At 42.1% G+C, this 15,263-nt stretch overlaps 1 protein-coding gene across 1 annotated transcript in view; it reads right to left on the reverse strand.

Annotated features, from left to right (window-relative positions):
* Positions 1–8,173, reverse strand: part of LOC129398588 (uncharacterized) — a 49,371-nt gene extending 41,198 nt beyond the window's left edge. The window contains exon 1 of the mRNA XM_063607065.1: positions 8,001–8,173. Coding sequence (XP_063463135.1) covers positions 8,001–8,037 — 37 coding nt within the window. The 5' untranslated portion in view covers positions 8,038–8,173. The remainder of the gene's footprint in view (positions 1–8,000) is intronic.
* Positions 8,174–15,263: the final 7,090 nt, after the last annotated feature.

Here is a 15,263-nt window from a genome sequence, read left to right on the forward strand (position 1 = left end):
CTTAAGTGAATGTTTCTACATTCACTATTGGGGGGAATAGTCCCATTTGATGCTTTATTATTTGCATATCTTGCTTCCACAAGACCATTTCATGCAAAGACTTGTCTTCTCCCCAATGCCAGATCATTACAACATGATATGGAATCAACTGGCCAAAAATGGGAAGGTTATCTCTGGAATGTCTATTTGACTCCATTGATCTCTCCATCTTAATTAAGACAAAGTATATGCTGTATTAATTACATAACATTGCTGCAAATTCTCAAGTCAGAAAGTGTAGTTATAACTTCTTGTCATTTAGTCGGTGAAAGAATGATTTATCTCACAGATGCACATGCTTGGAAGTACTTCTCAATGCATACACACACATCCAGAAACAAACACACAAATACACACATACACACAAACTGTTTAATATGTACACAATTGTTAACTAGCATTGTTTCACATGAAATAAGGCAAATATTTAGCCCCTATCCTAACCCAGTTCCACTCCTATCATATTTGACCATAATACTGACAAGTAAATCTGCTTCAAATCTTCCATAATCACAATGTAAGCTGTGTCCATTAAAGTCTCTGAGGAATGCAAGAGGATACAACCTAAGACAAAAAAATTAATTGAATCCTGATATTTCGTTAGTAAATAGGGTAATTGAGGGATAAATGTAATGGTTTCTGTGGGTGGACAGTAGTTAAATAAGGGCTGATGCAGCAAGATATTTAATTATTTAAAGGTGTTTGAAAGAAATTGAAACACAAGAGTGGGTGTATTCAACTAAAACAAAATCAGAAAGCCCTGAAATAAATCTCATTTTGGGGGTAAAAAAATGGCATTAGAGGAGATTCTTGGTCAATCATCCAGCTGTGAAAGTTGCATCTTGGAAGCAGGATCCCTGTAATGCAACGACACTTGTTTATCAGTGGTGGTCTTTCAGTGGAAAAGATTTTGAAGAATGGCTCCTTCCTTTTGTGTATTTGACGATTAGATTTCATGCCAAATCTTGGGTTTTAAACTCTATTTAAACTTTAACAGAATTAAATAAAATGGCGAAAAACCAAGAGATTCTTTGATTTGGAATCATCACATATGCATTTCTTGTTAGGTACAGTTATCAAAGATGACCTACTGGAGAGACACAATTTTGGAGAATGGCCCTTACTTTTGTATATTTGTTGATTAGATTTCATAGTCCATTTCTCATTAGGTACAGAGATCAAAGTTGACCTACACAAGAGTAGAGAGGTCCAGGACAGAACTCAGGGCTCCATAGAACCACAGAATCTTGGGTGCAACTTTGCTCAAGAACAAAAATGTGCTTATTCAGAGTGTTTCTGTGTGACATGTGTGTGAACTACAGTGCAATGAGCATGACACGCAGGCAGGATATCAATTCGGCTCACCTCAAAAGCAGTTATGAGCATTAAAGGACACCAATGCCCAGGTCCCGGTTAAAGAGATGAGACTCTCCCACACCAGGTGTGAAGCCACTACATCTGGATTGCTCATGCTTCTGGGGATCATTCTCCTGAAAATGGTGGCTCCTTTCTCCCTGTGGAGCATCTTTCTAAGCAGTGCCCTTTCTTCCCCCGGGACACTTTACATCAGGCACAGGAAGCCTTCTGATGGAGCACACCTGGCCCATGAAAAGACAAGGGAAAGAAACGGGGCCAAAGGACACAGTCCTCTCATTCCACCATCCTCCTTAAAATTATCCTAATTTCATGGGCCCTGAAGCCAGGGCTGTTTCTTTACACCTCGAGGCCTTGGCGCCGGGCCTCAATTCTGCCCTGTTCCTTACAGTCTAAGACATGTTGGGAAAATCCCTACAGCCAGGATCTTCATTCCTGGTAAGCCAGAGAGCCTGAAGACACACCCAAATTCTGTCCCTCTTACTTCAGGGAACATGTCCACTTTCGTCAGCATTACAATTTTTGCACAAAATGTGCCAACTGCAATTCCAGCATACAATGCATAACTGGAAATGGAGGGAACATCTCAGATCATGAACAATCGATTCGAGAATCCAGGAGATACACGGCTTATTATTGCCTTTTCCCACTGAAACAAGGGCCAGTATTAACAATGCTGTGCTGTCCTCTGTTTCACTCCCTGCTTTTAAAAGTCTCCGATGTTTCTTCTTGAGACAGGGCCTCACTTCCGTGTCCCGGGCTTTTCTAAGTTATAATTTTCGTTGTTTCCTTTTGTCAAAATTAGAACTTTTTATTTCATCTCTATCAAACGTTGATCCATTATCACATACGTATGGAAATAGTATCACCCATGCTGTGAGATACGTTGTTTTTATTTTCGTCAGTTCTTTAATAAACAAAAGGTTATAGTTGGGATACCTTATGATTTCTCAAGTTTTTTGTTTCATGTTTTCTTAAACTGCCGTCGCACGTCCGAAAACACTCCCTATACAATGTCATGACCATCTCTCTTTTCTGGCAAACATAAATTTGCGGAATGTCATCAGTTAGTCTATCGGTGATTGCATGATTTCCCCAAAGACTTTCACACTCTACATTGTGCGCTGAGTATCTCTTCAGATTTCAGTGCATGTTTCTACCACTTGGTGCTTTATTACTTGGCAATCTAGCTTCCACAAGAGCATTTCATGCAAAGACTTCTCCTGTTCTCCACTGGCAGGTAATTTCTCTCGGATATAGAGTCAATAGGCTGAACGTGGAAAGGTTATCGCTGGAAGGTCTGTTTGATTCCACGGATCTCTCCTTCCTTATTAAGGAAAAAGATACACTGTGCTAATTACTATACTTCAATGACTATTCTCAGGTCAGAAAGCGCACTTCAGACTTCTTGTCCTTCCGTCGCTGAGAGGATGATAGTAGCTGCCAAAAGTACATACTTGGAAGTACATCCCAGCACAAACACACACACACACACGTACACAAACACACATACTCACACGGTTTCATAGGTAAAGATTTCTTCCCTGACATTGTTTTACCTAAAATAAGGCATCTATGCGCCCACTGTCCCACCCGGTTATACTCATATATGTGCCTATCATCCTGAGGAGTAATTTGAAGCAGGTGTTCTAGAAATCATGATGTGGGCTGTGTGTGTTGAATTCCCAGCGATGCAAGTGGACACACCCTGTGACTCATTCCTTAATTGAGTGCTGATATTTGATTGGTTTATCGTGCACCTGATGTGTGGGTGGGGTGTTCGCGGTTGGTGGGGGTGAGTTATGGAAGGGCTGATGCGGCCAGAGAGCTCGTCATTTGAAGACTCTCTCGGAAGAGACAGCGTCTTTCTGCAACCTGCGGTCCCAGCAGAAAAACCTTGTGATCCTTGTTTCAGGCAACATGGAGGACGACTCACTCTACTTGGGAGGTGAGTGGCAGTTCAACCACTTTTCGAAACTCACATCTTCTCGGCCAGATGCAGCTTTTGCCGAAATCCAGCGGATTTCTCTCCCTGAGAAGTCACCACTCTCATCTGAGACCCGTGTCGACCTCTGTGATGATTTGGTTCCTGTGGCAAGACAGCTTGCTCCCAGGGAGAAGCTTCCTCTGAGTAGCAGGAGACCTTCTGCGGTGGGGGCTGGGCTCCAGAATATGGGAAATACCTGCTACTTGAATGCTTCCCTGCAGTGCCTGACATACACACTGCCCCTTGCCAACTACATGCTGTCCTGGGAGCACTCTCAAACGTGTCATCCTCCCAAGTGCTGCATGCTCTGTACTATGTAAGCTCACATCACACGGGCACCTCCACCATCCTGGTCATGTCATCCAGCCCTCACAGGCATTGGCTGGTGGCTTCCATAGAGACAAACAGGAAGATGCCCATGAATTTTTCATGTTCACTGTGGATGCCATGAAAAAGGCATGCCTTCCCGGCCACAAGCAGGTAGATCATCACTCTAAGGACACCACCCTCATCCACCAAATATTTGGAGGCTACTGGAGATCTCAAATCAAATGTCTCTACTTCCACGGCATTTCAGACACCTTTGACCCTTACCTGGACATCGCGCTGGATATCCAGGCAGATCAGAGTGTGAAGCAAGCTTTGGAACAGTTGGTGAAGCCCGAAGAACTCAATGGAGAGAATGCCTATCTTTGTGGTCTTTGTTTCCAGAGGGCGCCGGCCTCCAAGACGTTAACTTTACACACTTCTGCCAAGGTCATCATCCTTGTCTTGAAGAGATTCTCCGATGTCACAGGCAACAAACTTGCCAAGAATGTGCAATATCCTGAATGCCTTGACATGCAGCCATACATGTCTCAGCAGAACACAGGACCTCTTGTCTATGTCCTGTATGCTGTGCTTGTCCTCACCGGGTGGAGTTGTCACAACGGACATTACTTCTCTTATGTCAAATTCAAGAATGCCAGTGGTATAAAATGGATGATGCCGAGGTCACTGCCTCTGGTATCACTTCTCCCCTGAGTCAACAGGCCTATGTCCTCTTTTACATCCAGAAGAATGAAATTGGAAGACCCAGTTACAGTGTGTCCATAGGCAGGGAACCAAGAGCTCTTTGTGTTGAAGACAAGTGAATTGTGTGTGAAATAAAATGTCATGAATAAATCTTGCAGCAGAGTATTTATTTGTCTCACTTTTTAATCAGTGAATGAGCTTTAACGAATATCAATGCCTAGTGCCTACCCTCCAGAGATAAGAACTTCCAGTCTCTCATGTGTAACCATGGCACCTGGATTGCTCATGATTCTGAAGAGAATTCTCCTGTCCCCCAATGTTTCAGAATCACTTCAGGTGGTGGAAACAGATAACTCATCAGTCCCTTTCTCTCTCTTTTCTCTTCACTCGAGAAAACTCTCACTGAGTTCAAGGAAAATCCTATGGTTTACTAGGGAGGAAGAGTTTTTTCAGGAGTGAAAATGGTGGCTCCTTCCTCCCTGTCAAGTCTCTTCCTCAGGATTTCCCCTTTGTCTCTTCAGGACTCTGCTCATCAGGCCTGAGATGCCCCCTGGTTGCGCATACCTGGCCTATGAAGGAGTATGGGGAAGGAATGGTTCCAAAGACCAGACTATGCTCACTCCGCCATCACCTCTGACACTATGCTGACTTCATGAGCGCTGGGTCAGAAGCTGTTTTCTTTACACCTCTAGGCCTTGCCTCATGGCCTAAAAACGTCCCCATTTCTTATATCTCATAAATTTTGACAAAACCCTCATGGCCTAAATCTTCATTTCTCATAAGCCAAAGGGAGATACACCAGAATTCTCTCCCTCTGAGACTGCAGGACATCTCAGCTTCCATCAACATGAAATTTTGCACCAAATATAGTTACTGCAGTTCCACCTCACAATGAGTAACTGGAAGTTCAGACAACATCTCAGACTCTATACAGTTTCTGGCCAAGCTCATTTGGTTTGACAATGCTTTTACTCTATAAATCAGCTGTGAGAACACTTAGGATTCATATTATTTAGTCTTTTAATCAGTCTGTTATTATTTTCAATGTATTTACTAGACTTTAGTTTAATATTTCTGATAAACTTTGATGCAAAAATTCTCGATATAAGAGTGGCAAACCATATCCAGCAACATATCAAAAAGCTTATCCACCAAGATCAAGTCAGCTTCTTCCCTTTGGTGCAAGGCTGGTTCAACATACCCAAATCAATAAAAGTAATTCACCTTGTAAACAGAACTAAAGACAAAAACCCCAAGATTATTTCAGTAAACTCAGAAAGGATCTTTGATAAAATTCAACATTCCTTTATGTTAAAAACCTCATGAAACTAGGTATTGATGGAACATATCTCAAAATAATAAGAGCCATTTTTGACAAACCCACAGCCAATATCATATTGAATAGGCAAAAGCTGGAAGCAATCCGTTTGAAATTCGGCACAAGGCAAGGATGCCCTCTCTCACCACTCCTATTCAATATAGTACTGGAAGTTCTGGCCAAGACAATCAGGCAAGAGAAAAAAATAAAGCATATTCAAATAGTAAAAGAGGAAGTTGAACTGTCTTTGTTTGCAGATAACATGATCCTATATCTATAAAATCCCATCATCTCAGCCCAAAGATTATTAAACTTATAAGCAACTTCAGTAAAGTCTAAAGATACAAAATCAATATGCAAAAATCACAAGCAATCTTATACACCAACAATAGACAAGAAGAGAGCCAAATCACAAATGAGTTCCCATTTACAATTGCTGCAAAGTGTATAAAGTACCTAGGAATACAGCTAACAAGGCAAGTGAAGGACCTCTTCAAGGAGAACTACAAACCACTACTCAAGGAAATAATAGAGGATACAAACAAATGGAAAAACATTCCATGCTCCTGGGTAAGAAGAATCAATATCATGAAAATGCCATTCTTCCCAAAGTAATTCATAGATTCAATGCTATTCCCATAAACTACCATGGACATTCTTTACAAAATTAGAAAAAACTACTTCAAAATTCATATGGAATGAAAAAAGGGCGCATATACCCAGGACAATCCTAAGCTAAAATAACAAAGTTAGAGGCATCATGCTACCTGACTTCAAACTATATTACAAGGCTACAGTAACCCAACAGCATGGTAGTGGTACAAAACAGACACATAGACCAATGGAATGGAATAGATATATCATAAATAAGATTGCACATCTACAACCATTTTATTTTTGATGAAAACAAGCAATGGGGGAAGGATTCCCTATTTAATAATAAATGGTGCTTCAAAAACTGGCTAGACATATGCAGAAAACTAAAACTGTACCCCTTCCTTATACCTTATACAAAAATGAACTGAAAACGGATTAAAGACTTAAATGTAAAACCCAAAACTGTAAAAAATCCAACCCCATATAAAAGTGGGCAAAAGCTGGGTACAGTGGCTCATGCCTGTAATCCCAGCAGTTTGGGAGGGTGAAGTGGGCAGATAACTTGAGGCCAGGAGTTCAAGATCAGCCTGGCCAAGCTGGTGAATCCACGTCTCTACTGAAAATACAATAAATTAGCCGGATGTAGTTGTGCGGGCCTGTAATCCCAACTACTCTGGAGCCTGAGAGAGAAGAATCGCCTGAATCTAGGAGGCAGAGGTTGCAGTGACCCGAGATTGTGCCACTGAACTCCACCCTGAGTGACAGAGCAAGATTCTGTCTTAAAAAATTAAAAATTAAAAATTTCAAAAGTGGGCAAAGGACATGAACAGACACTTCTCAAAAGAACATATTTATGCAGCCAACAAACATGAAAAAAAAGCCCAACATTATTGATCATTAGAGAAATACAAATGAAAACCGCAGTGAGATACCATCTCATGCCAGTAGAATGGTGATTATTAAAAAGTCAAAAAACAACAGATGCTGGTGAAACTGTGGGGAAATAGGAACACTTTTACACTGTTTTTGCGAATGTAAGTTAGTTCAACCACTGTGGAAGACTGTGGTGATTTTTCAAAGACCTAGAATCAGAAATACCATTTGACCCAGCAATCCCATTACTGGGTATATGCCCAAAGGAATATAAATTCTTGTATTATAAAGATACATGCATGCGTATGTTCATTGCAGCACCATTCACAATAGCAAAGACATAGAATCAACCCAAATGCCCATCAATGATAGACTGGATACAGAAACTGTGATACATATACACCATGGAATACTATGCAGCCATAAAAAGGAAAGAGATCATGTCCTTTGCAGGGACATGGATGAAGCTGGAAGTCATTATTCTCAGCAAACTAATGCAGGAACAGAAAACCAAATATACATGTTCTCACTTATAAGTGGGAGATGAACAATGACAGAACATAGACACAGGGAGGGGAACAACATACACCAGAGTCTGTCTGGTGGTGAGTGAGGAGGGAGTGCATCAGGATAAATAGCTAATGCATGTGGGCTGAATACCTAGGTGATGGGTTGATAGGTACAGCAAACCACCATGGCACACATTTACCTATGTAACAAACCTGCACATCCTGCACATGTATCCCAGAACTTAAAATGAAATAAAATAAAGTTTTAAAAAACTTTATTTTTTCTAACCTTCCAAAATGCAGGGATTACAGGCGTCAGCCACCATGCCTGGCCCAGTTTTAACATATCTGAACAAGATTTAAGACATCAGTTTGAAAAGAGCCCCTCTATGGCAGCAACATGAATTCTGTCAAACCTGAAGCAAGAACAAACATCAAATTTGCGGTGAAGCTGGGGTACAAAAAATGGTGAAATAAATTACTCCTTATGAAAAGTCTATGGGAAAAATGACCTGAAGAATCAATCATTTACAAATGGATACCTTATTGTAAGAAGAGATAATACAATGTTGAAGATGAAGTCAACTGAGGAAGGACATCCATACTAATTTTTGAGAAAAAAAAATCGTTTGTATGCCCTAATTGAGGGAGATTGATGATTAACAAGAGATATTATAGCCAACACCACAGAGATCTCAATTAGTTCAGCTTACACAATACTGACTGTAACGTGAAAGTTGAGAAACTTTACATTTGATGAGTCCCAAATACCCTTGTGCCTAGATCAGCAGTGGACAAAAGCAGAGCTATTAGTGACTGTTTTGAGCAAGTGGAATCAAGATCCTGAAGCATTATTTTGAAGAATTTTAACAGGGAGTGAAACTGGCTTTATCAATAAGATCCTGAAGACAAAGCACAATTCAAGCAATGGCTACCAAGAGGTAGAAGTGGTCCAGTCAAAGCAAAAGCAAACTTCTCAAAAGCAAAAGCCATGGAGGTTTTGGGGATGCTCAAGTCATTTTGCTTGTTGACTTTCTGTAAGATCAAAGCACTATAACATCTGCTTACTAGGAGAGTTCCTAGAGAAAACTAGCAAATACTTTTGCAGAAAAGCGCCCTGTAAAGCTTCACTAGAGAGTCCCTCTGCACCACAACAACACTTCTTTTCCTTCCTCTCATCAAACATGGGTAATTTTGTAAGAGTTTTCATGGGAAATTATTAGGCACCAACATTACAGTCCTGATTTGGTTTCTTCTGACTATTTTTTCCATAATCTTAAAATAACTGTAAAGGGCACCCATTTTTCTTTAGGTAATAATAGAAGACTGCATTGACACGGTTAAATTCCCATCACCCTCAGTTCTTTAGCAATGGACTGAATGGCTGGGATCATCCCTTAATGGAGTGTCTTGATCTCAGTAGAGCTTATATTGAGAAATAAAGTTTATATTTATATTTTTATTGTTAATTCCATTTTTCACTGACATTTTTAAATCCCTTCACAATTCACGTTTTTCTCAAAGGTATTTAAATTTAGAAATCATATCAAGTGTGAAATAAAGAAAATTATATAGACAGAGGGAGAACAGAATCTATAAATATGCATGTTTGTGTACATACATCCATATACATACATATGTGTGTGCATGCAGTAATTTTATTCTCCTAAAGCAATGCCTCTGCCTTCCACCCTCACTGCACATGTCCTAGTCCTGTGATGTCCCTGGAACTGAGCACCTGATTTCCTTCTCTGCCTCCCACATGAACAGGGAATAGAAATGGAAACCACGCTCTGTGGTTGCTGTTGTGAAAATCCATGTTCCCCACAGGCTGAGTTTGGCATCTTACATTCTACTTCCCACTGTAAAAAAGCAAGCAACAAACAAAAACTACAAAAGAAAAAATGAAATAGTTGAAAGTCTAGAGCCACAGAGTTTCCGGATCCACCCACCGCCCACGGTGACCTCCACAGCCCTCCAGGCCTGAGGACAGTTATGCCTGAACAGCCTGCCTCTTCACCATCCACGCAGGAAAGTGACTTTAAACTTCAATAGCTATTACTCTGTTCCACAAGGAACCAGGTCAACATTCAAAGTCAGTGGTCTGACAACTCTAAGCTTTGGCCAGAAAGTATTGGAAACCTTTAACGTGTAGTCGATGAAGCGGCCCGGCCCCACTGCACACAACACACTCAAAGGGACTCAAAGGAAGAGACTCAGGATCCACTGGGTGGAAGTGAGGACAGACGCAGAAACACAGGGGGTGGGAGGGGGTCAAACTAGGAAGGCTCAGGACCTGACCTCCTCCTAGGCCCTGCCCCTCCAGAACTTGCAGTTTTTTCTGACCCAGAAGGGATTTCACTGGTGGAAAAGAAGTTCAGTATTTCTGGTCCAGCCCAGTAAGCTGCTCCCGTTGCCCAGCCTTCCACACCCCTGCAGACATCACAATCCCTGCACCCACTAACCTGACAAGGGAGCTATGCATCACCTGGAGACAGTCCTAGGCCTGCACTCCTGTGATGGGGTCCAGGGTCTGTGTCCATTTCTGGTTAAAATTGCTGTAAGGCTGGTCGCTGTCTTGGCCTTCCCTGCTTCCTCTCTGTTCACTTCTCCCCTCCTCACTCCATGTGAAGTTTTTACTCAGGAGATGGATTATCACCCCTCTTGCAACATCAAGGACAGTGCCAGGACACCGCACCATCCTCTTGACCCTGGGATTCTGTAGAACTCAGTCTTCTCCTGAGGTCCCCTCCCTCCCTACCTCATTTCTTCCACACTTCTGGGGCTTGGGCCTGCTACACCTCAGGCTTCCTCTTCACAGTCACAGAGTGAGGGAGCCCCCTTCATCCTTGGGCTTTGGCCACAGCTCACCTGCCGCAGGACACTCAGCAGCTTTCAGTAGTTCTTCCAGACATCCAGTTGGAATTGGGAGTTCATGGAAGGAAAGCAGGAACCCAGAATTACACTGAATTCTAACACCAGGGCCCAGATTCCCCTTCTGCATGGGACACTAAGCTGCAAACACTACATAGGCACTTAATGCTCAGCTGTCCTTCTAACATCTGGTCCAATTGTGTCCCTCCTCCTTGGAATATCTCAGAAAATGTATCTCCACCTAGAGTTGTTTGAAAGCATCATCCTATGTGATTCCAGACCATCAAGGGGTGCAATGGGTCCTCACCAGTATTTCCACTCTGCTTGGAAGACTTAGAAAATCCTGAGGCTGCTCAGAGGGTCAGATTCCCATCTCTGCGTTTCAGTAAAAGTTCAGTCTTCCCCGGACAAGTGAGGAGACAGAAAATGTCTATTCTCTGGCACATCTTTTGCAAGCAATGGCGGCTCCCAGGAATCAAAACTATGAACGAATATATTTTTGAGACTCTGGTCAAAAGAAGTGTCATCCTGCAATTTCAGGTAGGATGGAGTGGTTCTGCGGCTCCTGAGGTGATTTTGAAAAATCTTGACTCTCAGAAGGACCAAGGAGGACATTTCTGGCATTTCCAGACCAGGAAGAGTGACTGATGGACCTCCAGTGTTACTTCGGAAACTTTCTGTTGGACAGCTTTGTAATAAGAGGATCTTGCTTTGGCTTTCAGGCCTTCACATAGGTTGTTTAGATCATGGAAGTGTTTCTGCATTTCTGCATAGGCTCAGGATGCCTTCTCAAGTCGTCCCTGCAATTATGAGACAGTTGCTTTCTCCAGAGGTCACTTAGAATAATACAGGAGGCTTCACCCTCAAAGGGACACCAGACAATATAGCCACAGTCCAGCCAAGATTATCTGTATTTACTTACCTGTAAAGTAACACTCCTAGTTATCTCCATTAACTTGGATATCTTTCATGAATAGGGAAACTCTAGTGATTGTTATAGAACAGCTGCCACAAAAATTAACCAATAAAAACAAATGATAAATGAAAAATAATTAATAATCATGATAATGAATGCAATGACCTAAATAGTACGAATTTTAATACTGGTGACAATATGAATATAAGGACACAAAAATTAATGTGGAGCTTCCCCTAAATATATGAAAACTTCACAAACTGTGTCCTCCTTGTGTAATTTGGAGTCAGAGTCAAAGAATTTCTCTATGAAATGTGTTCCATGATGGCAAACATCAAAAACAGGAGGTGAAAGAAAAGCAAGCCGCAGGAGGCCATGGGCTAATATGAACATTTGTGTGCAAACCTCTCTCATCAAGAACTACCAGCCAGAGGTGAAGGGACTGTGATTTGTGTCTTGCCCACCACTGGGCACACAAAAGCTTTCAGTAGTGCAACCAGATGGCTGGTTTGGCCTGGCTCCCTGCAAGGAAGACACGTCTCTGATCCCTACCAGCCCATCAGTCCTGGAACTCAGAATCCTACACGCAGTAAACATGAAGCTCCAATTCCATAGCTGACTTTACCTCCTTACTGTCCTTCTGCATTCTGGTGTTTCAGGTGCTCTCCAGATCTGGACTTCTTGGCTCCCCTACCTTTACCAAGTGAACTCAGGATGTATAATTCTCAGTCTTCTCCTGCCAGTCCAAAGTGAAACTCACCAATATAGGCATACCCTGGATGGGCTTCCTTGGAATATTTCGAAAACAATGAGCTTGCTCGGGGTTGGTGTGAGCTCTAGGATTAGAGTTACAGTCTCCCCTGGAAGCCTGAGAGGACTTAGAATAGTCCCAAAGGCCTAAGCAGTCCAATCTGTCCTGGAAACATCAGGAATGATACACTCGGTCTTCCTGAGGCTCCAAAACTTTTCTAAATAAACTCAGAGGTTACAGAACCATTTTTCTCTTGGGAACTGAAATGGAGTTATTTGCCTTCTGCCAGCATCTCACTTTTTTTTTCTCTAAGTTAGCTTTTGAGCCCAGAAGTAGATATTCCTTCTATTTGATTTACACAGGGAGCTTCCTAGAATGCCCGTGCCTCTGGATAGTTTCTGCATTCACTCAGGTATTGACAAAATGCTGCAGTTCTACTGAAAATCTCTGAGATGACCATTTGATCACCTGAGTAACTTTAGAATGTGTCTTCTATGGAAGCCCTGGAGCCTCCCTTCTGGTATTTCATACATTGCTGGTACCAAGTACCCAGGGTGAAACCCTCCATCAGACATTGTTGGCAATTCCAGTATGGAGATGACACTAACGTGATGGGGCTCAAGAATCAGATGGTAGAAGACCAGCTGGGAGGTGAAGTCTCAGTAGGCTAGGGGCTTAATGTTCGATGAACACCAGAATTCTAAGACTCAGGAGGTGGGTGTGGATGTGTCTTGCCTAGTGCCTCTCATCTACAGCCTGGACCAGCTATTTCTTGGGGTGAACTACTGAAGGCTTTTGTACGACCTGTGTCAGGCAAGACTCTGGCCAGACCATTTGCCATAGTGCATTTGTAATGTATTTCCACATGGCACAGGTATCTCCACTTTTGCCCATGTTCTCATGTGGCTCAGAATTATTCTCCCTGCTGCCACTCTTCTTTGCCATCACAGAATATATTTCAAGATGTGGCCCTAAGCTTCTCCATCTAATCAATAACATGAGGGCTAGTATGGGAACATTGTCACAGGCTTACAGGAATATGTTCTTAAATATCTGCTTTTTTATTACTCTCTTCATTAAATTGACATTTGTATCATCACCATTATGATTGTTATTAATGTTATTATTATATTGGTACAGTTCTTTATCATGGATATATTTGTGGTCATTTTTATGCAATGTTGAATAACTGTTTCATGTTCCTGAAGACTGTTGAATTTGCTGAAGATGATTAAAAGACAACCTTAAAACATAAATACCACAGCAACCCCAGGACTCCTACTGTACTGCCTGGTGTCCTGTAGAAGAATGGGCTTCCTGAATTATTCTTTTATTTTTCAGGCAAGTACCTATTCATACCAGCATAGGAGACTGATGAAGTGCACCCTCATCTTGCCATGGGCTCAGAAAGAATTCATATATATGCTTTATGTGATAGCAACACTATGTGTAGGCCTGTGAGCCCTAGAATGCACTTTCTTTCACCAACTAGTGCACCTAACAGTTTTCTAAGTCAAATCCCCTCTCCATGCTTGGATAGGTCATGAATGGCTTTCTGTTACCCACCTAAGATGAAGGGATATTGCTAAATCAGGTTTGTGGCCAAGAAACTTTTACCTGGAGTGGCAGGAGAGGGCTTACCTGTTCACCAGAGTGTCTGCAACATTTTCTTTTTTCTTTTATTTACTTATTTATTTATTTTTATTTTATTTTATTTTTTATTTTTTCAGATGGAGTCTCGCTCCGTCCCTCAGGCTGGAGTCCAGTGTCGCGATCTTGGCTTGCTGCAACCTCCAACTCCCAGGTTCAAGCGATTCTCCTGCATCAGCCTCCTGAGTAGCTGGGATTACAGGTGTGTGTCACCACGCCCGGCTAATTTTTGTAGTTTTAGTAGACAGGGGGTTTCACCATGTTAGCCAGACTGGTCTCAAACTCCTGACCTCATGATCCGCCTGCCTTGGCCTCCCAAAGTGCTGGGATTACAGGCATAAGCCACCGCACCTGGCCTCTGCAACATTTTCTAAGTCAGTATAGAAGCTCTTTGAACCACCTTTTCAGTCAAAGAACTCATGAAAAAGTCCTCCAAGAACTTGTGACCTTCTGGAAATTGTCAAAATCTCTACAGGTGTCCAGAGTCATCTAGATCTGTATTGCAAGCCACTGACTGGGTTCTACCATTATTAAAGCAAGTGCCAAATATTCCATGCCCACCAAAAAAAAATCCAGAAGCCATGGTATTTAGCTGTTTCCATCTTTCTTGCCTCCTGCAGGTGGGAGAGTTCTGAGTATCATGCCCTCCTGCAGCCTCTGGAGGACATGCCAGTGCCTAGAGGTACCAGTAGAGAGGGGCCATGAAAGAGCAGATGACAGCCAGGTGGCTGGGAATGACATTGTCCTGGGGCTTATTGCTTGTCATGAACTCTGCCACTGGGCAACATGTGCAGGTGTGGACCCGTGCCTTCTCTGGATCCCTGCCCCATCAGCCAGCTGTCTTATCTCCTGAAAGCTGGTAGGTGTTGGTCAGCATGGTGTTCCAGGACCAGGGTTATATTAACATTCCCTCTTAGGCTGAAACACCAGAAGTTAACACAGGAGTCCCCAGGTGTGCACATACTAACCTCCAGATTGTTTTTCTTCTCATTCTAGATGTTCATCCTTGCTTTTTGGGACTTGAAGTAAATCTACACAGCCAAATATTTATGCCTATTATCCACTTATGGAAAACGTATATGTCCCAAGTCCATAGGGTTAGTATTATTATCAGTATTAAAACCATTAGTACTAGTATCATGATGATCATTATTCCTGTTAATATCCATCAATATTTTTATTACTGCCATTGTTAATATGGATTTTTCATGATTGTACAGCAATGAATATAGTTTATCCATTCACAAATGGTGTTCAGTTACCAAAGGTGACTACAAGGCATGTTCTACAGACATATACACACACAGCTGTCCTGGAGGCCCAGCTTTGCCACCAATTGCTCTTTCATAAGATGAGATCCC

The sequence above is a fragment of the Pan paniscus genome, chromosome 7 (genome assembly GCF_029289425.2).
Source record: "Pan paniscus chromosome 7, NHGRI_mPanPan1-v2.0_pri, whole genome shotgun sequence".
NCBI classification, from domain to species: domain Eukaryota; kingdom Metazoa; phylum Chordata; class Mammalia; order Primates; family Hominidae; genus Pan; species Pan paniscus.